Genomic DNA, 27,981 nt, shown 5'->3' on the forward strand with positions numbered 1-27,981 from the left:
TCTCTCTCTCTCCCTCTCCTCTCTCTCTGTCTCTCTCTCTGCCCTCTCCTCTCCGCTATCTTTCGCTCTCCCTCTCCTCTCTCTCTGTCACCCTCTCTCTCCCTCTACTCTATCTTTCCCTCTATCCTCTCTGTCTCTCTGTCCCTCACTCTGCCCTCTCCACTCGTCTTCTCTATCGCCACTCTCCCTTCCTCTCTCTCTCTCTCTCCCCCTCCCTCCCTTCTCTCCTCTCCTCTCCTCTCCTCCCTAGACGACGCATCACATTTTGGCTTCACCGTCGCATTGTTCAAGGGCAGCACCGAGAACTGGTGGGTCCTTCACCTCCATCGGCCCCCTCCCCTCCCTTCCTCCCCACCCCCCCTCCCATCCCCTCACCACCACCTCCTCCTCCCCTCCCTCCCCTCCACCCCCTCCCCTTCCACTCCGCTCCCCCTCCATCCTCACCCCCCCCTCTCCCCCTCCCCTTGCCACCACATCCCCCCCATTCCCCCCACCCACCCCTCGTCCCCTCCCACACCCCATCCCCTCCCTATCACTCCCCTCCCCCCTCCCCTTGCCACCACACCCCCCCCCATCCCCCCCCCCCACTCCCACTCCCATCATGAAGGGGGCTTTGAGTGGGTGAGGGCTTGGGTGGGTTGAGGGGGAGGGGGATGTGGGAGAAGGGGGGCGGGAGGGGGTGAGGGGGTTGGGGTGTGAGGGGGTTTGGGGAAGGAGGGGTGAGGTGGGAGGGGGTGAGGGGGTTTGGGAGGAGGGGAGAATACTGCGGGGAATATGGTGATAATCGGTGACTGGGTGGGAGTAAGATCTGTAACATTCTGTAAACATCCCCAGGATTCTAGTGGGGGCTCCTTTGTTGAAAGACCAAAATGGATTGGCCACGGGGGCCGTCTACAAGTGTCGGTACGGAGGGACAGCAGTTGCAGCAAGCTCAACATTCCAGGTACGGGGGGGAGAGAGGGGGAGGGAGGGAGGGAGGGGACCCCTCCCCCACAACCCCCCTCTCCCCCACAATCCCCACCCCCACAACCCCCCCTCCCCCCCCACAATCCCCTCCCCCCCACAACCTGCTCCCCCACAACCTCCCCGTTCTTGCCCCCGAGCCGCGCCTGCACAGTTAGGGGCTATGGGTGTGTGGTGGAATATTGTGTTGGGGAGTGGGTTGTGTTGGGGGACCGGGCCTCCCCTGTGACTGGGACCCAACGGGCCCCACTTAGTCCAGTGTATTTATAAAATCTTTAGCGATTGTCCTTAATGCTACCCGCTAGAGCTCTCTCCTGGCCACTTTTTGCTCTTCTGATTTCCCTTTTCAGTTTACTCCTTAGTTCCTGAAACTCCTCCAGGGATGCACTTGATCCCACCAGCTGCCTATTCCTGTCCCATGCATCCTTCTTGTTTTTGACTAACGTCTCAATTTCCCTTGTCAGCCAAGCTTCCTTACGTTTGTCAGCTTTGGCCTTCACTCTAACGGGGACGTACACATCCTGAGCTTTCGTCAGCACACTTTTAAACACATTCCACATGGCCGATGTTCCTTTCCCCTGAAATAACCTGCTCCAGTCCACTTGAGCGAGACTTTCTCTCACACCCTCAACGTTGGCCTTACCCCAGTTGAACATGTTAACACGTGGACTCTCTCTGTCCCAATCCATAACTATCTTAAACCTAATCGAACTGTGGTTACTGGTTCCAAAAGGCTCCTCCACAAACACTTCATTAACTTGCCTTCCCAATTTCCCAATGCTAGATCCAGTGTTGCCCTCTCACATGTGGGGGCCTCCACATACTGCTTAAGAAAACTCTCCTGAACACTTTTGAGGAATTGCACCCCATCTCAACCCTTCACGCTATGATTTTCCCAGTCTATATTGGGAAAGTTAAAATTCTCTACGACAACAACCTTATTTGACCTGCAGCTGTCTGCAATCACATTTGTTCTCTAGTTCCTATTGACTATTCGGGGGTCTGTACTACACCCCCAACAAAGTGAGCATCCGTTTCTTGTTCCTCAGCTCCACCCATATAGCCTTACTAGATGAACCGTCCATAATGTCACCTCTGATAACAGCTGTGACATGCTCTTTAACCAACAATGCAATCCCATCTCTTCTTTTCCCCATCACCCCTGTCTCTCCTGTACCCTAGAACATTGAGCTGCCATCCTGCCCCTCCCTGAACCAGGTTTTAGTCATGGCTACAAAGTCCCAGTCGCTCGTACCTATCCATGCCCTAAGCTCATCTGCCTTACCCGCCAGGCCCCTTGCATTAAAATACATGCAGTTTAAACCAACCTCCTTCCTTGCTCTCCGCCTTGCACCTGCCTATTCTGTCCACCAACCACAACAGCCTCCCACTCCCCTGGCAATCTAGTTTAAACCCTCCCGTGTAGCATTCGAAAACTTGCCCGCTATGTTGGTCCCGTTAAACTTGCTCCGTAGGATGTTGGTCCCTCTCCAGTTTAGGTGCAACCCGTCCCTTTTGTACAGGTCCCCCCTGCCCCAGAAGAGATTCCAATGATCCAGAAATCTACATTGCTGTTTCCTGCACCATCTACTCAGCCACACATTAATTTCCCCTATAGAAACCTCCCTATCTTCCTGTTCTCCCTATCTTCCTGTTCTTACCTTCACTAACACGAGGTACTAGAAACAATCCTGAGATCACTACCCTGTAGATCCTGCTTTTCAGTCTTCTACGCAATTCAGTAACTTGTGTTGCAGAACCTCCTTCCTCTTACGACCTATATCGTTCGTGCCAACATACACAACAACCTGCGGCTGCTCCCCCGCACTCTTGGGGATGCCGTGCAACCGCTCCGAGATGGCCTGGACCCTGGGACCAGGGAGGCAACACACGATCCTGGAGTCTCGCCTGCTGCCTCAGAATCTCCTGTCCACACCTGTGACTGTCGAGTTCCCCACCACCACTACGTCTCTGCCTGATGTCACTTTCCCTGTTGAGCCTCAGCACCAGGGTTGGAGTCACAGCCCTGGCTGCCACTCAATCTTGTTGTGTCATCCGCTCTGACAGCCCCCAAGAGGAGTGGGAGAAGGGACACAACAATGCAGGAGGGGATATGAGGAGAGGGAGGGGAGTGGGGGGAGCAGCGCACAACCAGAGGGCAGTGGAGAGGAGAGGAATGCGGGGAGCACTGCACTGAGGTAGGGGGAGACGGAGGATGGATGGGGAGAGGGGACAGAACTGAGGGAATGTGAGGGGGGCAGGAGGAAGGAGAGGGGGGGAGGGAGGGGGGAGAGGAGGGGGAGAGGAGGAGGAGGGGGGTTCTGCACTATGGGAGGGGATGGAGGGGGTGAGCAGGAAGAGTTGTGGGAGGGAAGGAGGAGAGGAGGGAGCACTGGACTGGGAAGGGAGTGATGGGAAGGAGCGGGGGGAAGGAGGGGGACTGGAGGGAGGGGGAGGGAGAGGGGGACTGGAGGGAGGGAGGGAGGGGAGTGTGAGAGTAGAGAACGTCGCACTTTTATTTATTTATTTTTTTATTTTTTTTATTTTTTTATTTTTAATCAAAACATTTATTCAATTATTAAAAAATAATATTTACACTACAATAAAACAAGCCAGAACCCACCACCATAAATACAATACAAACATATATCCATACTAAACTATTATACAATTATGATACAATCCTTATTGAGGATACATTCAACACCCTGCGGAGCCCAGCGGTCCCTGAACTCCCTCAGGGTGCCCACAGACAGGGCGTATTCCCTTTCTAATCCCACCCGGGCGTGGACGTAACACCGGAAAAGGGGCAGGCAGCTGGCCCGGGTAGAGCCCTCCACCGTCTAGCGCCGTGACTCGCGGATGGCCAGCTTGGCCAGGCCCAGGAGCAACCCAACCAGGACATCTTCAGCCCTATCCTCTCCCCTACGCACAGGGTGTCCAAAGATGAGGATGGTGGGTGAAAAATGCAGCCAGAAGGCAAGGAGCAGCCCCTTTAGATATTCAAACAGTGGCTGCAGCCTCATGCACTCCATGTACACGTGGTACACAGACTCTTCCAGCCCGCAAAAGTGGCAGGCGGCTGGCGAGTCTGTGAACCGCGAGAGAAACAGGTTGCAGGGAACTCCTCGGTGCAATACCCTCCACCCCAGGTCCCCAATGTAGAGGGGGAGAATCCCTGCGTAGAGGGACCCCCACCGGGGGCCCCCCTCATGACCGGAAGGCAACACTGACCGCCACTTGGTGTCCGGACGGTGGACCAGGGCGAGGAAGTGCAGGGTGTGGAGGAGGAGCCTGTACAGGACACGCCTCCCTGCGTCTTGGAGGGAGACGAAGGGAGAACGTCGCACTTTGGGAGGGGAGGGGGAATATAGGGAGTTAGCTGTTCCCTGGTGGACACAAAATTCTGGAGTAACTCAGCAGGACAGGCAACATCTCTGGAAAGAAGGAATGGGTGACTGGAGTCTGAGGAAGGCTCTTGACCCAAAATGTCACCCATTCCTTCTCTCCAGAGATGCTGGCTTTCACTCTGAGTTACTCCAGCATTTTGTGTCTACCTTCAATTGAAACCAACATCTACAGTTATTTCCTAAGCACGTTAGCTGTTCCCCATTAGTTTACAAATGATTACTTTTGTACTTCACCCAACACCTCCGCTCGGTTCGCAATAACCAACCCGATCTGCCGGTGGCTCAGCACCTCAACTCCCCCTCCCATTCCGAATCTGACCTTTCTGTCCTGGGCCTCCTCCATGGCCAGAGTGAGGACCACTGTAAATTTGAGGAGCAGCACCTCATATTTTGCTTGGGCTGTATGAACATTGACTTCTCCAAATTCAGGTAGTCCCAACTTTCACCTCCCCTTCCCAGCTCTCCCTCAGCCCACTGTCTCCGCCTCTTCCTTTCTTCTTCCCACCCCTCCCCACCCCCCACCCTCACATCAGTCTGAAGAAGAGCCTTGACCCGAAATGTCGCCTATTTCCTCGCTCCATAGATGCTGCCTCTCCGCTGAGTTTCTCCAACATTTTTGTCTACCTTTGATTTTCCAGCATCTGCAGTTCCTTCTTAAACACTTTTGTTCCATTGTCATTTAGTTGCTGTGTTTCTTGCTTTCTGCTTCCAAACAGAATCATCGGGGACGAATAACATTGGCCTTTCGATGACAACTGGTGAAAATAAGGCTGTGGTAAGTTACCGCACCGTTACGTTTGACAATCAATCTGCCCGGAGTCTCACGCACGCATGCATGCATACTCATGCATGCACACATATGTGCACACATGTCTATGTCATGCACACATTTGCACACAAAACGCACACGCGCGCATGCAAACGGACATGCACCCAGGCGCACATACATGTACATACATGCACACGCACAAGCACACGTGCACACACACACATTTCCCTGGGGTCACGCACACACTTGCCTTTGACCTTTCCACCTGGGGGCATAATATTTCTGACAGTTTATTTATGCCACACATAATTTTATATACTTTTATCTGGCCTCTCTTCAACCTATGAAGCTGCAGCGTAAACAGTCCAGGTGTGTCCAATCTCTCCTTATAGCTCAGTGTTTGTAGATCAGAAGGATCGAGAGTGCTGGTACCTCGTTCCCGGAAAGTACTTTCATCTATCTGGGTATTGAGTATAGAAGTTGGCATGTCATGTTTCAGTTGTTCAAGAAACATAGACACATAGAAACATAGCAAATAGGTGCATGTGGAGGCCATTCGTGGTGATCATGACTGATCATTCCCTATCAATAACCCGTGCCTGCCTTCTCCCCATATCCCTTGACTCCACTAGCCCCTAGAGCTCCATCTAACTCTCTCTTAAATCCATCCAGTGACTTGGCCTCCACTGCCCTCTGTGGCAGGGAATTCCATAAATTCACAACGCTCTGGATGAAAAAGTTATTTCTCACCTCAGTCTTAAATGATCTCCCTATTATTCCAAGACTGTGGCCCCTGGTTCTGGACTCGCCCAACATTGGGAACATTTTTCCTGCATCTAGCTTGTCCAGCCCTTTTATAATTGCATGTTTCTATAAGATACCCCCTCATCCTTCTAAACTCCAGTGAATACAAGCCTAGTCTTTTCAATCTTTCCTCATATGACAGTCCCGCCATCCCAGGTATCAATCTCGTGAACCTACGCTGCACTGCCTCAATCACAAGGATGTCCTTCCACAAATTAGGAGACCAAAACCGTACACAATACTCCAGATGTGGTCTCACCAGAGCCCTATACAACTGCAGAAGAACCTCTTTACTCCTATACTGAAATCCTCTTGTTACGAAGGCCAACATTCCATTAGCTTTCTTCACTGCCTGCTGTACCTGCAAACCAACTTTCAGTGACCGGTGTACAAGGACACCCAGGTCTCGCTGCACCTCCTCGTTACCCAACCTAACCCCATTGAGATAATAATCTGCCCTCTTGTTTTTGCCGCCAAAGTGGATAACCTCACATTTATCTATATTATACTGCATCTGCCACGCATCTGCCCACTCACTCAACCTGTCTAGGTCAACCTGCAACCTCCTAACATCCTCTTCACAGCTCACTCTGCCACCCAGCTTTGTGTCATCCGCAAACTTGCTAGTGTTGCTCCTAATTCCCTCTTCCAAATCATTAATATATATGGTAAACAGTTACGGCCCCAACACCGAGCCTTGCGGCACTCCACTCGCCACTGCCTGACATTCTGAAAAGGACCCGTTCACTCCTACTCTTTGCTTCCGGTCTGCCAACCAATTTTCTATCCATATCAACACCCTACCCCCAATACCATGTGCTCTAATGTTAGTCACTAGTCTCCCGTGCGGGACCTTATCAACGGCTTTCTGAAAGTCTAGATACACTACATCCACTGGCTCCCCTTCATCCATTTTACTTGTCACATCCTCAAAAGAGACCAGAAGATTAGTCGAGCATGATTTCCCTTTCATAAATCCATGTTGACTTGGACTAATCCTTTTACTGCTATCCAAATGCCTCATTATTACCTCTTTACTAATTGACTCCAGCATCTTTCTCACCACTGAAGTCAGGCTAACTGGTCTGTAATTCCCCGTTTTCTCTCTCGCTTCTTTCTTGAAAAGTGGGATAACATTCGCTATCCTCCAATCCACAGGACTTACCCTGGATCTATTGAACATTGGAAAACTATCACCAATGTGTCCACTATTTCTAAAGCCACTTCCCTGAGGACCCAGGGATGCAGACCTTCAGGCCCAGGGGATTTATCATCTTTCAGACCCATTAACCTACCCAATACTATTTCTCGCCTAATGAAAATGTCTTTCCGTTCCTCTACCCCCTTTGATCCTCTGTCCTCCAGTACATCTGGGAGATTGTTTGTGCCTTCCTTAGTGAAGACAGATCCGAAGTACCCATTGAACTCTTTTGCCATTTCCTTGTTGCCCATAATAATTTCACCCGTGTCTGCCTTCAAGGGACCGACATTCGACTTTGCTACTCTTTTTGTTGGTGGTGGTGTTGTTGTGATGATGTGGAAGCTGTAAAGGGTGCAGAGAAGATTTACAAGAATGTTGCCAGGACTTGAGGACCTGAACTACAGGCAGAGATTAGCGAGGCTAGGACTTTATTTTGTGGAGTGCAGGATTTACCCAGTGGAAGGGAATTGAGAATCAGAGATTGTAGGTTTATGGTGAGGGGGAAAGATTTAATGGGAACTGGAGGGGCAACATTTGTACATAAAGATATAGGGAATGAGCTGCTGGAGGAGTTCGTTGAGGCAGGTACTGTCACAACATTTAAAAGCCATTAGGACAGATACAAGGATAGGAGAGGTTTAGCAGTATAGGGCTCAACGCAGGCAAATGGGACTAGTGTAGATGGAGTACGTTGGACTGTGTGTGCAGGTTGGGCCAAAGGGCCTGTTCCTATGCTGTTTGACTATATGTCCTTGACTAATCCAAGCATAGATTTGCCTTTGATAATTTGACATGCATCGAGCTAGTCTCCCCTCATCATCTGATGTTCCAGAGAAACTGTAGCGACTCTCCACAAGGACTTGGGCAGATTGGGAGAGTGGGTAAAGAATTGGCAGATGGAATACAGCCGAGAAAAGTGTGGAGCCATGTGGAATAAAGATGTCGACTATTTTCCAAATGGGATGAATTCAGAAATGGGAGATACAGGCGGACTCCGGAATGCTGGTGCAGGATTTCCCAAAAGGTTCATCTGCAAGTTGAACCAGTGGTAAGGAAGACAAATGCATTCAGTTTGAAAGGACTAGAATATAAAAGAAGGGATGTAATGCTGAGGCTCTATGAGCATTTGTTGTCTTGTGAGCAATTTTGGGCACCATATCTGAGGAGAGACATGCTGGCATTGGAGAGGGTTCCAGAGGAGGATGACGAGAATGATTCCAGGGATGAATGGGTTAATATATCAGGACTTGTCTATTTGGATTTAAGAGAGAGTTAGATAGAGCTCTAGGGACTAGTGGAGTCAAGGGATATAGGGTGAAGCAGGCACGAGTTATTGATAGCAAACAATCAACCATGATAACAATGAATGGCGATGCTGGCTTGAAGGGCCGAATGACCTCCTCCTGCACCTAGTTTCTATGTTTTCTATGTGGGTCCATTTGATGGCTCTGGCCCTGTACTCACTGGAGTTCAGGATGGGTGCGGAGAAGATTTACAAGGATGTTGCCAGGACTCGAGGGCCTGAGCTGCAGGGAGAGGTTGAGCAGGCTGAGACTCTATTCCTTGGAGTAATGGATAAGGGAAATGCACCGTTTTACCCAGGGTAGTGGAAACAAGAATCATAGGTTTAAGATGAGAGAGGACAGATTTAATAGGAACTAGACCAAGTGCGGACCCGTTGGGTCTGTTTCCCCAACGCGCGTTTGTAGGGGGGGGGGGTCTGTGGCATCACACTCACGCTAACCACCTCTAACCACACAGGTGGAGGGAGGGCGAGGGAGACGGGGTGGGCAGAGGGTAGGGTGAGAAGAGTGGAGGGAGGGGGACGGGGAGGGAGAGAGGGTTGGGGTAAGGGGGAGAGAAGTAGAAGAGTGGGGGAGGGAGGGGTAAGGGGAACGGGGCGGGGGGGAGAGAGGGAGAGGGGAGAGAGGTGAGAGGGAAACTTAGAAACATAGAAATTAGGTGCAGGATTAGCCCATTCGGCCCTTCGAGCCTGCACCGCCATTCAATATGATCATGGCTGATCATCCAACTCAGTATCATGTACCTGCCTTCTCTCCATACCCCCTGATCCCTTTAGCCACAAAGGCCACATCTAACTCCCTCTTAAATATAGCCAATGAACTGACCTCAACTACCTTCTGTGGCAGGAATTCCAGAGATTCACCACACTCTGTGTGAAAAATGTTTTTCTCATCTCAGTCCTAAAAGATTTACCCCTTATCCTTAAACTGTGACCCCTTGTCCTGGACTTCCCCAACATCGGGAACAATCTTCCTGCATCTAGCCTGTCCAACCCCTTAAGAATTTTTTTAAGTTTCTATAAGAACCCCCCTCAATCTTCTAAATTCTAGCGAGTACAAGCCGAGTCTATCCAGTCTTTCTTCATATGAAAGTCCTGACATCCCAGGAATCAGTCTGGTGAACCTTCTCTGTACTCTCCCTTTGGCAAGGGGAAGAGAGAGGGGAGGGAGAGAGAGGTGTGGGGAGGATGGGGTAGGGGAGGGGAGGAGGGGGATGGGGTAGGGGAGAGAGGGGGGAAGAGTGTGGAGGGAGTGGGAAGGGAGAGGCGGGGTGGGGAGAGAGGGATGGGGGTGGGAGGAGGATGGGAGAGGGCTGAGGAAAGCGAGATGGGAGGGGGAGGGGGAGGGGAAGGGAGGAGAGAGCAATGGGGGGAGGGGGAGAGAGGAGTGGGGGATGGGGAGGGGAGATGGGGTAGGGGGGAGGGTTAAGATTGTGGAGTGAGGGGGATGGGGGGGGGGGGAGAGGGGAAAAAGTTGGGAGGGAGAGTGGGGGGAGAGAAGGGGAAGGCAGGGGGAGGGGAAGGAGGGTGGTGGAAGAGGGACAGTGGGGTTGGGGAAAGGGGTAGGGGTGGGGGGGAGAGTTTGAGGGAGGGGGAGAGGGGTGGGAGCCCGGAGAGGGGTGGGCTAAGTGGAGAGAGAAGTTGAAGTGGGGGGAGGGGGGTAGGGGAGTGGTGTGGAAGAGGGACAGGGGGGGGTAGCAGGAAGGAGGGCGGGGGAGAGAGAGGGAAGGGGGTAGGGTAGAGAGGGTCTGTTTCCCCAACACGCGTTTGTGGGGGGGCTGCGGCATTACACTCACACTAACCACCCCCCAAACACACAGGAGGGTGGAGGGGGGGGGGGGGGAGGGGGAGACGGGGTGGGGGGAGGGGAGGGTGAGAAGAGGAGAAGGGAGGGGAGAGGAGGAGGAGGAGGAAACTGGGGAGATCTGGGAGGGAAAGGAGAGTGGAGTAGGGGTATTATCTTCTGTGGCAGAGAATTCCAGAGATTCACCACTCTCTGTGTGAAAAATGTTTTTCTCATCTTGGTCCTAAAAGATTTTCCCCTTATCCTTAAACTGTGACCCCTTGTTCTGTACTTCCCCAACATCTGGAACAATGTTCCTTCATATAGCCTGTCCAACCCCGTAAGAATTTTGTAAGTTTCTATAAGATCCCCCCTCAATCTTCTAAAATCTAGCGAGTACAAGCCGAGTCTATCTTGTCTTTCTTCATATGAAAGTCCTGACATCCCAGGAATCAGTCTGTTGAACCTTCTCTGTACTCCCTCTATGGCAAGAATGTATTTGAGCATTGGGCATTGTGACATCACATGATGGAACGTTCAACAGGGGCTGGGGCTCCTGCAAAGGCATATGTAAATGGATCCAAACCGATTGGACATATGTGAACATTGGGCATTGTGACATCACACGATGGAACACATCAAAAGGAAGAAAGGCAGGCAGCCGGACGGATGGCGGACAGACGCTGGACGCCGGACGGACGGCGGTAGGCACACAGTTTTATATAATAATAGATAGATATGAGGGACAGTTTTTTTACACAAAGGATGGTGGGTGTATGGAACGAGCTGCCGGAGGAGATATGTGATATTAGAGGGATATGGGCCAAATGCAACTTGTGGTGTAGATGGGGCATGTTGGTTGATGTGGGCATGTTAGGCTGAAGGATCTGTTTCTATGCTATGACTCTAATGGGTGAATCTAGGACAAGAGGGCAGAATGTCAGAACTGAAGGACGTCCATTCAGAATGCAGACAAGGAGGAATTTCTTCAGCCTGAGGGAGGTGAATCTGGAATTTATTGCCGCTGACGGTGGTGGAGGCCAAGTCATTGGACATTTTTAAAGCAGAGATTGACAGTTTCTTGAATTGTAAGAGGGCGCCAAAGGTTACGTGGAGAAGGCAGGAGAATGGGGTTGAGAGGGAAAGATAGATCAGCCACGATTGAAAGGTGGAGTAGACTTAGAAACATAGAAAATAGGTGCAGGAGTAGGCCATTCGGCACTTCGAGCCTGCAGCACCATTCAATATGATCATGGCTGATCATCCAACTCAGTATCCCGTATCTGCCTTCTCTCCATACCCCCCTGATCCCTTTAGCCACAAGGGCCACATCTAACTACCTCTTAAATATAGCCGATTAACTGGCCACAACTACCTTCTGTGGCAGAGAATTCCACAGATTCACCACTCTCTGTGTAAAAAATGATTTTCTCATCTCGGTCCTTAAAGACTTCCCCCTTATCCTTAAACTGTGACCCCTTGTTCTGGACTTCCCCAACATCGGGCATGATGGGCCAACTAGCTAATTCTGCTCCTCTGACTTACGATCTTATTAATGGTTTACTCTCCCTTATCTTCAAGCCCCACACTTTATCCAGGCACTTCCTGTTATGTTCAAAGAGGAAGTCATAAAAAAGAACAGAGGAACTAAATGTCGGCAAAAAAAGAAGGAAGGAACTTCTAAAAATATCAGAGAAGGGAAGTGGGCAGGGACGAAAGTTATCTTGTGAGGTCATGAGAAAACCTTGTTCAGACTTTCTGCAGGAAAGGTCTATAGATAGACAATAGCCAATAGGTGCAGGAGTAGGCCATTCGGCCCTTCGAGCCAGCACCGCCATTCAATGAGATCACGGCAGATCATCAACAACCAGTACCCCGTTCTTGACTGTTGGAGAATTAGTTCCATGCCTTGTCATACTTTGAATTTCAATTCAAATCAGTTTGTAGAATCACACAGCACAGCAACAGGCCCTTCGGCCCAGCTCTGACGGACCTATCTCTGGACCAGCGGGTCTATTTCCATGACTATGACTAGCGGGATCTCATCAGTTTGGCAACAGGGCAGAGGAAAAGCTGATGCAGTAAGTGTGATGTGTTGCTGTTTGGGGTGTCTAATCAAGGCAGGACCTTCACAGTGAATTTCCTGGGGAGTGTTGTAGACCAGAGAGAGAACTAGGAGGACAGGCACATAGTTCCCTGAAAGTGGCATCACAGGTAGGTAGACCAGAGGTAACGGAGTGCAGGTACACTTAGATGAAAAAGGGCTGGTTAGGGAAAGTCAGCATAGATTTGTACGTGGGAGGCCATGTCTCACGAGTCTAATTGAGTTTTTTGAAGATTTGGCCAAAAAGGTCGATGAGGGCAGAGCTGTAGATGTTGTGTACATGGACTTACAGTAAGGCGTTCGACAAGGTTCCGCATGGTAGGCTGCTCTGCAAGGTTAGATCGCATGGGATCTATGGAGAGATAGCTGAATGGATAGAAAATTGGCTCCATGGAAGGAAGCAGAGGGTGATGGTGGAAGGTTGCTTCTCGGACTGGAGGCCTGTGACTAGTGGTGTGCCTCAGGGTTCAGTGCTGGGTCCGTTACTGTTTGTCATCTACATCAATGATTTGGATGAGAACGTACAGGGCAAGATTAGCAAGTTTGCAGATGGCACAAAAGTGGGTGGTTTTGCAGATCGTGAATATGTTTGTGAAAAATATCAGCAGAATCTCTTGCTCAGTTGGCCAGGTGGGCGGAGGAATGGTTGGTGGACTTTAATACAGAGAAATGTGAGGTGTTGCATTTTGGGAGCAATAACATGGGCAGGACCTACACAGTGAAGGGTAGGCCTCTGGGTAATGATGTGGAGCAGTGGGATCTAGGAGTACAGGTTCCTAGAAGGTGGAGTCACAGGTAGATAGTGTGATCAAAAAGAGTCTTGGCACTTTGGCCTTCATCAGTCAGAGTATTAAGTATAGAAGTTGGGAGGTCATGTTGCAGTTGTATAAGATGTTGGTGAGGTCCCATTGTGTTCAGTTCTGGGCACCATGATACAGGAAAGATGTTATCAAGCTGGAGGGGGTACAGAGAAGATTTACAGAGACGGACTCGAGCGCCTGAGTTATTGGAAGAGGTTGAGCAGGCTGGGACTCTATTCCTTGGAGTGCAGGAGGATGAAAGGTGATCTTATAGAGGTGTACAAAATCATGAGAGGAATAGATTGGGTAGACATACAGTGTCTTGCCCAGAGCAAGGCAATCGAGAACCAGAGGATATAGCTTTAAGGTGAGAGGAGAAAGATTTAATAGGAGCCTGAGGGGTATGTTTTTCATGCATAGAAACATAGAAACATAGAAAATAGGTGCAGGAGGAGATCATTCGGCCCTTCGAGCCAGCACTGCCATTCATTGTGATCATGGCTGATCGTCCCCTATCAATAACCCGTGCCTGCCTTCTCCCCATATCCCTTGACTCCACTAGCCCCGAGAGCTCTATCTAACTCTCTCTTAAATCCATCCAGTGACTTGGCCTCCACTGCCTTCTGTGGCAGGGAATTCCATAAAGCCACAACTCTCTGGGTGAAAAATATGTTCTGGCGATTAATGTGGTAAAAGCAATCAACCGATGGGCGGAGCGGGACAAATGAATAAAACCTAACATTGGTAGTCCAAAAATTGCAGTAATAGGGTGAGGTTGTAAATCTATGCCTAAGACTACAGAAATAGTATCAAAGATTTATTTCCAATATTTTTCCAAAGAAGGGCAGGACCCAAAACATATGGGTCAGTGAGGCCACTGCAGAGTTACATCTGTCACAGGTAGGATTTATATGACCATAAAAACGAGCTAACTTATCTTTTGACATATGAGCTCTGTGAACCACCTTGAATTGTATCAGAGCGAGTCTTGCACACATTGAAGAATGCTCTCCCATTTCTCTATAGATGGAGAAATTTGGAGTTCTCTTTCCCAGTCATTCTTAATTTTGTCAAATATATCTATTTGTAATTTCAAAATCAACTCATAAATAGTCATTAATCCTTTCTGATACGGGTTCAAATCTAAATCTAACATTTCGGTTTGATGTGGTAGCGGAAAAAGGGGTAGCGTAGCCTTCAAAAAACGTCTAATTTGTAAATATCTATAAAAGTGTGAGTTAGGTATATTATATTTATTGGAGAGTTGTTCGAAAGACATAAAACAACCATCCAAAAACAAATTACGAAAAGCTACTAATCCCTTCCTCTTCCATAACAAAAAGACTTGATCAGTACTAGATGGTTGGAAGAGAAAATTGGACAAGATAGGACTCGATAAGATAAAATCATTTAGTCCAAAACAATTACGAAATTGAAACCATATTCGAAACGTATGTCTTATTATTGGGTTAGTCGTATATTTATTCAAACTCGTAATTGTGAAAGGTAACGAAGCCCCTAGAATAGAAGCCAATGATAGCCCTTGTGAGGAATCACGTTCAAGGGTTTAACCATCCTGGGCATTGTGTATCTTCTAAATCTTTTGACCAAAATGTTAAATAACGAACATTGACTGCCCAGTTGTAAAGTCTAAGGTTCGGCAGTGTCAAACCACCATCTTTTTTTGATTTCTGTAAATATATTTTACTTGGTCTGGAATTTTTATTCTGCCATATATATGAAGAAATTTTGGAATCTATAATATCAAAAAAAGATTTGGCAATAAAAATTAGTATCGTCCAAAATAAATACAGAAATGTAGGTAAAATGAACATTTTAGTAGCATTGTTTCAGCCAATTAAGGATAAGGACATTGGTGACCATTTAGTAAACTGATGTTTAATATGGTCATTTAAAGGCATAAAATTAGCTTTAAATAAATCCTAGTGTTCTTGGTGATCTTATTACCTAAATAAGTAAAACTTTCGGTAGTCAATCTAAGTGGAAACTGTCCATAATTCGAAACAAGATTATTTAATGGAAAAAGCTCACTCTTACTAAGGTTTAGGTCTCCTAATCTGAGGAAAGACATTCTTGCCATAGAGGGAGTACTGAGAAGGTTCGCCAGACTGATTCCTGGGATGTCAGGACTTTCATATGAAGAAAGACTGGATAGACTCGGCTTGTTCTAGCTAGAATTTAGAAGATTGAGGGGGGATCTTATAGAAACTTGCAAAATTCTTAAGGGGTTGGTCAGGCTAGATGCAGGAAGATTGTTCCCGATGTTGGGGGAGTTCAGAACAAGCGGTCACAGTTTAAGGATAAGGGGGAAATCTTTTAGGACCGAGATGAGAAAAACATTTTTCACACAGAGAGTGGTGAATCTGTGGAATTCTCTGCCACAGAAGGTAGCTGAGGCCAGTTCATTGGCTATATTTAAAAGGGAGTTAGATGTGGCCCTTGTAGCTAAAGGGATCAGGGGGTATGGAGAGAAGGCAGGTACAGGTTACTGAGTTGGAGGATCAGCCATGATCATATTGAATGGTGGTGCAGGCTCGAAGGGCCGAATGGCCTACCCCTGCACCTATTTTCTATGTTTCTATGTTTTATAACCAGAAAAACTACTAAATTGATTAAATAATGCTACTATTGCCGGAATAGATTTCTCAGGGTTAGAAATAAATAACAACAGATCATCTGCATAAAGAGATAACTTATGTGTCTTATTACCACGGACAATACCAAAAATATTAGAGGATTCCCTAATAGCGGTGGCTAAAGGTTCCAAAGCAATATCAAATAGTAAAGGACTTAAAAGACAGCCCTGTCTAGTACCTCGAAAGAGCCTGAAAAAATGGGATCACTGATTATTAGAAGCCTGAGGTATAAGATATATCAGCTAATGTTTAAGTGTATTGAATAAGTATTCCCATGCTACTCTACCAAACGCCTTCTCGGTATCTACATTACTAAAACTCTGCTTTCTGTGCTGCGGTTTCCGAGAGAACGCCGCCACCTACGGCCGTCATTTTTGGCCACCTCGCTCAGAGCCCCCCTCCGCCATGTATGTGCCAAGGATTTTTCCCGTCGATGAAAATTGACAGATATTAACATTTTTACAACATTCCCCATTCTCTCTGCTGCCCCTGCTGGAGGGAGGGGGAGTGACTATAAAACCAGGAAGTGGTGTGCCTCAATCAGTCTCTGCAAGTGGTGTGCCTCAATCAAAGCTTTGAATGACACTGACAAATGTCTACAGCACTGTGAGTACCCTTAATTTGGTTTGAAAATGAAAATATGGTTAGAGGTAAAAAAGCACTGCCTGCAAATAGTTGTTTTGGGTTGAAGTAAAAAGGCACTCTCTCTCTCCCCCCCCCCCCCCCCCCCCCCCCCCCCCCCCCCTCTCCTCTCCACCCCCCCCCCTACAAGGTATATACAATATTCATTAATCTCCTAACATTAAAGTATGAGTAACGATTTTTAATAAAACTGTCTGATCTTCAGAGATAATATGCGGTAAAATATTTTCCAATCTCATAGCTAATATTTTGGAAAGAATTTTGGAATCTACATTTAACATTGATATAGGTCTATATGATGTCACTTCAGTAGGGTCTTTATCTTTTTTAAGAATTAAAGAAATAGAAGCTTCATAAAAAGATTTTGTTAAACTATTCCTTAAAAAGGCTTCTTTAAATACCTTGCCTAGCCAGGGAGACAACAAATTAAAAAAATTCTACTGTAAACCTTTCTAAACCAGGAGCTTTACCAGAATTCATTGAAAAAATTGCTTTCTGTATTTCTTCTTCCGTGATGGTTCATCTAACAACAGAGACTCATTATATGGTAAAATTGGTAAGTTTAGTTACTTTAAAAACCCATGCATTATATTGGAATCAGTAGGAAAATCTGATTGGTATAGGGAGTTACAAAATTCCTGAAATAATTTATTAATTTTGTCATGGCCTACAGTTAGTGTACCATCCCATTTACTCACTTTAGTAATCTGACGCTTGGCTGACACCGCTTTCAACTGATTAGCGAGTAATTTACCAGATTTTTCGGCATGTATATAAAATTGACATTTGGTTTTGAGTAGCTGCTTCTCAATCGGTGATACTAATAACAAATCATATCTCAATTGAATTTCAACTCTAGTCATAGAGCTCTAAACTAGGAGCTTTTGAATATTTGTTATCAATTTCCGTAATCTCGTCAGCCAATATACATATTTCTTTTTGAGTTTGTTTTTATAATCCCGCGGAGTAATCGCAATTTGTCCACAAATATATGCCTTAAAAGCATCCCAGACTACACCATTGGATATCTCTTCATTAGAGTTTGTCAAGAAGTAAAAAGCAATCTGATCTTTCATAAAATGAATAAAGTTTAAGTCTTGAAGCAAAGTAGCATTAAATCGCCATTGTTTAGCACTAAACTTGGAATCCGGTAGTTTGATCGCTAGTTTCAATGGTGCGTGATCAGAAATAGCAATTGCATCATACTCACATGCAGTGACCGATGGAACTAGCCGAGAATCTAGTATAAAATAATCAATCCTAGAATAACTATGATATACATGAAAGCAACAAGAACATTTTTGTCATTTGGGTGTAAGAATCTCCAATTTTCTAACATTCCAGTCAAGTTAAAAAAAAGAATAAAATTAGCTGATTTATTTGGAAGCACATGATCAGATGTAGACCTGCCAATCAAGGGATTCAGACAGCAATTGAAATATCCACCCATTATTAAAAAGTGTTCATTTAAATTAGGAAAGGATGCAATTAACTGTTTAAAAAAAACTCAAGGTGATCAATGAAGAAGAAGGTCTGAAAAAGGGTTTCGTCCCAAAACTATTTCCTTCACGCCATAGATGCTGCTGCAACCGCCGAGTTTCTCCAGCATTTTTGTGTACCTTCAGGGTGATTAATATTTGGTGTGTAGACATTCACCAAAGCAACTTTTTGCTTGTAAATAACACCGGTAATCGCCATAAATCTGCCATATGGATCAGAAATTGTTTCATAGTGAACAAACGTAATTGAGGAGTCAATAAAAATAGAGACTCTTTTCACCTTAGCCTGTGAATTTGAATGAAACTGCTGTCCTCTCCAAAACTTGAAGAATCGTAGATTGTCATCTTGCCTAACATGAGTTTCCTGAACAAAGATAATCTGAGCATTTAGTCTCTCAAGAACATTTAAAAAATCGAGAACCAGAGGACATAGCTTTAAGGTGAGGGGAGAAAGATTTAATAGGAGCCTGAGGGGTACGTTGGTGAGGCTGCATTTCCAGTATTGTTGATCGGCAGCAAAGATGTCGTGAAGCCGGAAAGAATGTAGGGAAGATTTGTAAAGATGTTGCCAGGACTGGAGAGGCCTGAGCTAAAGAGAGATGTTAGGCAGGCTTGAACTTCATTGGTTCAGTAAGGGGAATAGATCATGTCATTGGACCCGGAGTAGGGGAAACAAGTGCAAGATGTGCGCAATGGAGGCTTCAGGATCGTGGATCATGGTGGTCACAGCAGCTTCACTTTGTGTACCAGACTCTGGGGGGACGGGGACGGGGACGGAGACGGGGACGGAGACGAGGACGGAGACGGAGACGGGGACGGGGACGGGGACGGAGACGGGGACGGAGACGGGGACGGGGACGGGGACGGGGACGGAGACGGGGACGGGGACGGGGACGGGGACGGAGACGGGGACGGAGACAGGGACGGAGACGGGGACGGAGACGGGGACGGAGACGGGGGCAGAGACAGAGACAGATGGAGACGGGGACGGAGACGGGGACGGGACGGGGGACGGAGACGGGGACGGAGACGGGGCAGAGACAGAGACGGAGACGGGGACGGAGACGGAGACGGGGACGGAGACGGGACGGAGACGGAGATGGGGACGGAGATGGGGACGGAGACGGGGAAGGGGACGGGGACTGGGAAGGGGATGGGGACGGGGATGGGGACGGGGACGGGGACGGGGACGGGACGGGGGACGGGGCAGAGACGGAGATGGGGACGGGGATGGACGGGGACGGGGACGGGGACGGGGATGGGGACTGGGACGGGGCAGAGATGGAGACGTGGGGGGCAGAGACGGAGACGGGGACGGGGATGGAGATGGGGACGGAGACGGGACGGGGACGGGGACGTGGGATGGAGATGGGACGGAGACGGGGATGGGGACGGGGATGGAGATGGAGATGGGGACGGGGATGGGGACGGGGATGGAGATGGAGATGGGGACGGGGGATGGAGATGGGGACGGAGACGGGATGGGGACGGGGATGAGATGGGGACGGGGATGGGGACGGGGATGGAGATGGAGATGGGGACGGGGATGGAGATGGAGATGGGGACGGGGATGAGATGGGGATGGAGATGGGGACGGGGATGGGGACGGGATGGGGACGGAGACGGGGATGGGACGGGGATGGAGATGGGGACGGGGATGGAGATGGGGACGGAGACGGGGATGTATGGGGACGGGGATGGAGATGGGGACGGAGACTCGGACGGGATGGGGACGGGACGGAGATGGGAACTGAGATGGGACGGGGATGGAGATGGGACGGGATGGGGACGGGATGGGGACGGAGATGGGGACGGGGATGGAGATGGGGACGGAGATGGGGACGGAGATGGGGACGGGGATGGGGACGGGGATGGGGACGGGGATGGGGACGGGGATGGGACGGAGATGGGGACTCGGGATGGAGATGGGGACGGAGATGGGGACGGAGAGTGGGGACGGGGATGGGGACGGGGACGGGGATGAGATGGGGACGGGGACGGGGATGGCGATGGGGACGGGGACGGGGATGGAGATGGGGACGGGGATGGGGACGGGGGGGATGGAGATGGGGACGGGGATGGAGATGGGGACGGGGACGGGGACGGGGATGGAGATGGAGACGGGGACGGGGCAGAGACAGAGACGAGGCAGAGACGGTCAGAGACACAGAGAGAGACAGACGGAGAGAGAGACGGAGGCAGAGACACAGAGAGAAAGAGAAATGTTAAAAATGGGGTGGAGGGTGCCTCACTGTGTGTGTGTGTGAGACCCCGTAAAGTGAATGTGAAGGAAAGAGAACATAAATAGAAACAAGATCTTGTAAACATAAATTAATTACTGAAAATAAAGAATGGAGGAAGTCAGGGAAAATGTCACTACTCCCGCGGGTCAGACCCACCCTCACAGCAAACGCCCCCGCACTGTCCATCATTCACTCACACACACACTCACACACTCATCTACTCACATACACACACACACGCGCACACACACACATTCACACTCATACACACACACACTCTCACACACACACTAACACACACACTCCTTGAGCAAGGGCTTATTGAAATTTCTCACCCTCTCTCTCTCCTCCACCCTCCCACTCTCCATCTCCCTCTCCCTCGCTCGTCTCTCCTCCTCTCTCCCTCTCCCCTCTCTCCCTCACGCTCTCTCCCTCTCTCTTTCTCTCTCTCTATCTCCCTCTCTCTCTCTCCTCTCTCTCCCTCTCCCTTTCTCCCTTTCTCCCCTCTCCCTTTCTCCCCTCTCCCTTTCTCTCCCTTTCTCCCCCTCTCTCTCCCCCTCTCCCTTTCTCTCTCTTTTTCTCCTTCTCCCCCCCTCTCTCTCTCCCCTCTCTCTCCTTCCCTCTCTCCTCCTCTCTCTCTCCCCCTCTCTCTCCCCCTCTCCCCCCTCTCTCTCCCCCTCTCACTTTATTCTCCCCCTCTCTCTCCCTGCCTCTCTCCCTCTCTCTTCTCTCTCTATCTCTCCCCTCTCTCTCTCCCCCTCTCTCTCTCTCTCCCTCTCTCTCTCTCCCTCTCTCTCTCCCCCCTCTCTCTCTCCTCTCTCTCTCTCCCCCCTCTCTCTCTCTCCCCCTCTCTCTCTCCCCCTCTCTCTCCCTCTCTCTCTCTCCTCCTCTCTCCCTCTCTCTCCCCCCTCTCTCTCCCCCTCTCTCTCCCCCTCTCTCTCTCTCTCCCTCTCTCCCCCTCTCTCTCCCCTCTCTCTCTCCCCTCTCTCTCTCCTCTCCCTCTCTCTCTCCTCTCTCTCTCTCCCCCTCCCTCTCTCCCCTCCTCTCTCTCTCCCCCTCCCCTCCCCCCCTCTCCCCCTCTCTCCTCTCTCTCCCTCTCTCCCCCTCTCCCCCTCTCCCTCTCTCCCCTCTCTCCCCCTCTCCCCCTCTCCCCCTCTCCCCCTCTCCCCTGTCTCCCCCTCTCCCTCTCCCTCCCTCTCCCCCTCCCTCTCTCTGCCAGGTTTGTATACCAAGGTTCAGCTACGAATGCTTCACCAACACTTATATCAACGGGTTCTGTTACGACATCGATCGAACACTGAATCATTTTGCGAGAGTCCCGAAAAATCTCCCAGGTAAGTCGGCGTTCCCCAGGGCCATTCACTAATGGTCCTCTTGCTCCTGCTATCACCACGGTTGGAGACGGGTTCTTCCGGTCTCCATATCCCACTCAACCTCCACCCCCCCTCTCCCTCTGCCCCTCTCCCTCCTCCATTATCTCTCCTTACCCCTTGTCCTCACCCACACCCTCCCCCTCTCTCCCCCTCCCCTTATCACTCTCCCCAGATCCCCGCGCCCTCTCTCTCTCTTCCTCCCCCACTCTTTCCCTCCCTCTCTCCCCTCCCTCCCCCCTCTCCTCCCCCCTCTCCCCCCTCCCCCCTCCCCCCCCTCTCCCCTCTCTCCCCCCTCTCCCCCTCTCCTCCCCCCCTCCCTCTCACTCTCCTCTCTCTCTCCTCCCCTTATCGCTCCCCCCTTCTCTCTCCCACTCTCTCTCCTCCCTCTCCCCCCTCCCCCCTCTCTCCCCCCTCTCTCTCCCCCTCTCCCCCCTTTCCCCCCTCTCTCCCCCCCCCCCCCTCTCCTCCTCCCCCTCTCCCCCCCCTCTCCCCCCTCTCCCCCCCCCCCCCCCCCCCCCTCTCCCCCCCCCTCCCCCCCCCCTCTCTCCCCCGCCCCTTATCACTCTCCCATTCTCTCTCCCATTCCCCCACTCTTTCCTCTCTCTCTCCCCCCTCTCTTCTCCCCCCCTCCTCTCTCTCTCTCTCTCTCTCTCTCTCTCTCTCTCTCTCTCTCTCTCTCTCTCTCTCTCTCTCTCTCTCTCTCTCTCTCTCTCTCTCCTCTCTCTCTCTCTCTCTCTCTCTTTCTCTCTCTTTCTCTGTCAGTGCATCTCCATCTCTCTCACTCTCTCTCTCCCCCCCTCTCTCTCTCGCAATTCAATGTTTTCAATTTTATAACTTTATTGGCATGATAAAAAAACATTGTTATATAGGGTGATTTCACGAAAGGTCACTGGATCATTGATCCTCACCCACGTGACCGCTAAATCCAACTGGGGTACAAACGTCACTTCCAGTACATGTTATTGATGCTGAAAATGCGAACTTTCAAACCTGTTAAAAACCGCGAAAACGGCCCGTTTTTGAGCTGTAAATAACTGTGTCAGTCGGGGTGACCGCGAGGCACAGATATCCTACTTTAGAGTTCAGAAGATAAAGAAAAACGAAGGTAAAGACAAGAGAGCGCTGAAGGGAAAACAACAGCGGAAGTTATAAAGATCGAAAATATCGGGATTTTATCGCGTTTGCTCGCTGCATTTCATCAAAACATCAATAATGCCTTAGTCTTTATGAAATGCAGCGAGCAAACGTGATAAATCCCGATATTTTTGTTTTCTCTCTCTCTGTCTCTCTCTCTGTCTCTGTCTCTGTCTCTGTCTCTGTCTCTCTCTCTGTCTCTGTCTCTCTGTCTCTGTCTCTCTGTCTCTCTGTCTCTCTGTCTCTCTGTCTCTCTGTCTCTCTGTCTCTCTGTCTCTCTGTCTCTCTGTCTCTCTGTCTCTCTGTGTCTCTGTGTCTCTGTCTCTCTCTCTGTGACCCCTTGTCCTGGAATTCTCCAACATCGGTAGCAATCTTCCTGCATCTAGCCTGTCCAACCCCTTAAGAATTTTGTAAGTTTCTATAAGATCCCCTCTCAATCTCCTAAATTCTAGAGAGTATAAACCAAATCTATCCAGTCTTTCTTCATAAGACAGTCCTGACATCCCAGGAATCAGTCTGGTGAACCTTCTCTGCACTCCCTCTATGGCAATAATGTCCTTCCTCAAATTTGGAGACCAAAACTGTTCGCAATACTCCAGGTGTGGTCTCACCAAGACCCTGTACAACTGCAGTAGAACCTCCCTGCTCCTATACTCAAATCCTTTTGCTATGAAAGCTAACATACCATTCGCTTTCTTCACTGCCTGCTGCACCTGCATGCCTACCTTCAATGACTGGTGTACCATGACACCCAGGTCTCGCTGCATCTCCCCTTTCCCTAGTCGGCCACCATTTAGATAATAGTCTGCTTTCCTGTTTTTGCCACCAAAATGGAGAACCTCACATTTATCCACATTATACTGCATCTGCCAAACATTTGCCCACTCCCCCAGCCTATCCAAGTCACCTTGCAGTCTCCTAGCATCCTCCTCACAGCTAACACTGCCCCCCAGCTTAGTGTCATCCGCAAACTTGGAGATATTGCCTTCAATTCCCTCATCCAGATCATTAATATATATTGTAAATAGCTGGGGTCCCAGCACTGAGCCTTGCGGTACCCCACTAGTCACTGCCTGCCATTGTGAAAAGGACCCGTTTACTCCTACTCTTTGCTTCCTGTTTGCCAGCCAGTTTTGAAAGATTATTAATAATGCATCCACTATTTCTGGAGCTACTTCCCTAAGTACTCTGGGATGCAGCCTATCTGGCCCTGGGGATTTATCGGCCTTTAATCCATTCAATTTACCCAACACCACTTCCCGGCTAACCTGGATTTCACTCAATTCCTCCAACTCCTTTGACCCGCGGTCCCCTTCTATTTCCGGCAAATTATTTATGTCTTCCTTGGTGAAGATGGAACCAAAGTAGGTATTCAATTGGTCTGCCATATCCTTGTTCCCCGTGATCAACTCACCTGTTTCTGACTGCAAGGGACCTACATTTGTTTTAACTAATCTCTTTCTTTTCACATATCTATAAAAACCTTTGCAGTCAGTTTTTATGTTCCCTGCCAGTTTTCTTTCATAATCTATTTTTCCTTTCCTAATTAAGCCCTTTGTCCTCCTCTGGTGGTCTCTGAATTTCTCCCAGTCCTCCGGTATGCTGCTTTTTCTGGCTAATTTGTACGCATCATCCTTCACTTTGATACTATCCCTGATTTCCCTTGTTATCCACGGATGTACCACCTTCCCTGATTTATTCTTTTGCCAAACTGGAATGAACAATTTTTGTAGTTCATCCATGCAGTCTTTAAATGTCTTCCATTGCATATCCACCGTCAACCCTTTTAGAATTAATTGCCAGTCAATCTTGGCCAATTCATGTCTCATACCCTCAAAGTTACCTTTCTTTAAGTTCAGAACCATTGTTTCTGAATTAACAATGTCACTCTCCATCCTAATGAAGAACTCAACCATATTATGGTCACTCTTGCCCAAGGGGGGCACGTACAACAAGATTGCTAACTAACCCTTCCTAATTACTCAATATCCAGTCTAAAATAGCCTGCTCTCTCGTTGGTTCCTCTACATGTTGATTTAGATAGCTATCCCGCATAGATTCCAAGAAATCCTCTTCCTCAGCACCCCTGCCAATTTGATTCACCCAATCTATATGTAGATTGAAGTCACCCATTATAACTGTTTTGCCTTTGTCGCACGCATTTCTAATTTCCTGTTTGGTACCATCTCCAACTTCACTACTACTGTTAGGTGGCCTGTACACAACACCCACCAGCGTTTTCTGCCCCTAAGTGTTTCGCAGCTCTACCCATACCGATTCTACATCCTCCAAACTAATGTCCTTCCTTTCCATTGCGTTAATCTCCTCTCTAATCAGCAACGCTACCCCACCTCCTTTTCCTTTCTCTCTATCCCTCCTGAATATTGAATATCCCTGGATGTTCAGCTCCCACCCTTGGTCACCCTTGAGCCATGTCTCTGTGATCCCAACTATATCACAGTCATTAATAGCTATCTGCACATTCAACTCATCCACCTTATTACGAATGCTCCTTGCATTGAGACATAAAACCTTCAGGCTTGTTTTTACAACACTCTTACCCCTTATACAATTATGTTGAAAAGTGGCCCTTTTTGATTTTTGCCCTGGTTTTGCCAGCCTGCCACTTTTACTTTTCACCTTGCTACCTATTGCTTCTATTCTCATTTTACACCCCTCTGTCTCTACGCTCACACATTTAAGAAACCCTTTCCCTTTAACTCCATCCTCTACTATCCCATTCGACACCCCACCCCCCTTATTCAGTTTAAAACCACCCGTGTAGCAGTGGCAAACCTGCCTGCCAGAATGCTGGTCCCACACCTGTTAAGATGCAATCCGTCCCTTTTGTACAGTTCCCCCTTACCCCAAAACAGATCCCAGTGATCTAAGAATCTAAATCCCTGCCCCGTGCACCAGTTCCTCAGCCACACGTTCAGGTCCCGTATCTCCCTGTTCCTGCTCTCGCCAGCACGGGGAACTGGAAGCAAACCAGAGATAACAACCCTGGAGGTCCTGCTTTTCAACATTTTTCCGAGCTCTCTAAAGTCACGCTGCAGAATATTCATCCCCTTCTTTCCGACATCGTTTGTGCCGACACGCACTGCCACTTCTGGATGTTCACCTTCGCCCTTGTTCAACCTTTCTCTGTAACTTAGTTGCTGAAACCTAGGCAACATTCTAGTAAATCTCCTCTGTACTCTCTCTATTTTGTTGACATCCTTCCTATAATTGGGCGACCAAAATTGTACACCATACTCCAGATTTGGTCTCACCAATGCCTTGTACAATTTTAACATTACATCCCAGCTTCTATACTCAATGCACTGATTTATAAAGGCAAGCACACCAAAAGCTTTCTTTACCACACTATCTACATGAGATTCCACTTTCAGGGAACTGTGCACAGTTATTCCCAGATCCCTCTGTTCACCTGAATTCTTCAATTCCCTACCATTTACCATGTACGTCCTATTTTGATTAGTCCTGCCAAGATGTAGCACCTCATACTTATCAGCATTAAACTCCATCTGCCATCTTTCGGCCCACCCTTCCAACTGGCATAAATCTCTCTGTAGACTTTGAAAATCGACTTCATTATCCACAACCCCACCTATCTTAGTATCATCTGCATACTTACTAATCCAATTTACCACCCCATCATCCAGATCATTGATGTACATGACCAACAACAATGGACCCAACACAGATCCCTGTGGCACCTCACTAGTCACCGGCCTCCAACCTGACAAACAACCATCCACCATTACTCTTTGGCATCTCCCATTCAGCCACTGTTGAATCCATCTTGCTACTCCACCATTAATACCCAACCATTGAACCTTCTTAACCAACCTTCCGTGAGGAACCTTGTCAAAGGCCTTACTGAAGTCCATATATACAACATCCACTGCTTTACCCTCATCAGTTTCCCGAGTAACCTCTTCAGAAAATTCAAGAAGATGAATCAAACATGACCTTCCAGGCACAAATCCATGTTGACTGTTCCTAATCAGACACTGTTTATCCAGATGCTTACATATATTATCTCTAAGTATCCTTTACAGTAATTTTCCCACCACGGACGTCAAACTAACAGGTCTATAATTGCTAGGTTTACTCTTAGACCCATTTCTAAACAATGGAACAACATGCGCAGTACGCCAATCCTCCGGCACTATTCCCGTTTCTAATGCCATTTGAAATATTTCTGTCATAGCCCCTGCTATTTCTACACTAACTTCCCTCAATGTCCTAGGGAATATCCTGTCCGGACCTGGAGACTTATCCACTTTTATATTTCACAAAAGTGTCAGTACTTCCTCTTCTTTGAATCTCATAGTTTCCATAGCTACTCTACTTGTTTCCCTTACCTCACATAATTCAATATCCTTCTCCTTGGTGAATACCGAAGAAAATAAATTGTTCAATATCCCCCCCATCTCTTTTGGCACTGCAGATAGCTGTCCACTCTGATTCTCTAATGGACCAATTTTATCCCTTGTTATCCTTTTGCTATTAATATAGCTGTAGAAACCCTTTGGATTTACTTTCACCTTACTTGCCAAAGCAACCTCATATCTTCTTTTAGCTTTTCTAATTTCTTTCTTGAGATTCTTTTTACATTCTTTATACTCCTCAAGCACCTCATTTACTCCATGCTGCCTATAGTTATTGTAGATCTCCCTTTTTTTTTCCCGAACCAACTGTCCAATTTCCCTTGAAAACCAGGGCTCCTTCCTATTTTTACAATTTCCTTTCAACCGAACAGGGACATAAAGATTCTGTACTCTTAAAATGTCACCATTAAATGTACTCCATTTCTCTTCCACATCTTTCCCATAAAACAAAATGTCCCAATTTACTCCTTTTAAATCCTTTCGCGTCTCCTCAAAGTTAGCCTTTCTCCAATCAAAAATCTCAACCCTAGGTCCAGTTCTGACCTTCTCCATAATTATATTGAAACTATTGGTATTGTGATCACTGGACCCGAAGTGCTCCCCAACGCATACCTCTGCCACCTGACCCGTCTCATTTCCTAACAGGAGGTCCAGCACTGCCCCTTCTCTAATAGGTACATCTATGTATTGCTGCAAAAAACTATCCTGCACACATTTTACAAACTCCAAACCATCCAGCCCATTTACAGAATGTGTTTCCCAGTCTATGTGTGGAAAATTGAAATCTCCCACAATCACTACCTTGTGCTTACTACTAATATCTGCAATCTCCTTACATATTTGCTCTTCCAATTCTCGCTTTCTATTTGGCGGTCTATAATACACCCCTATAATTG

At 48.4% G+C, this 27,981-nt stretch overlaps 1 protein-coding gene across 1 annotated transcript in view; it reads left to right on the top strand.

Moving 5' to 3' along the window:
• Positions 1 to 244: 244 nt before the first annotated feature.
• Positions 245 to 27,981, top strand: part of LOC129715683 (integrin alpha-X-like) — a 118,714-nt gene continuing 90,977 nt past the window's right edge. Inside the window, 4 exon segments of the mRNA XM_055665542.1 lie at positions 245 to 308; positions 835 to 943; positions 5,090 to 5,148; positions 21,398 to 21,512. Coding sequence (XP_055521517.1) covers positions 5,122 to 5,148; positions 21,398 to 21,512 — 142 coding nt within the window. The 5' untranslated portion in view covers positions 245 to 308; positions 835 to 943; positions 5,090 to 5,121.

This window comes from Leucoraja erinacea, unplaced genomic scaffold (genome assembly GCF_028641065.1).
Source record: "Leucoraja erinacea ecotype New England unplaced genomic scaffold, Leri_hhj_1 Leri_131S, whole genome shotgun sequence".
Lineage (NCBI taxonomy): Eukaryota > Metazoa > Chordata > Chondrichthyes > Rajiformes > Rajidae > Leucoraja > Leucoraja erinaceus.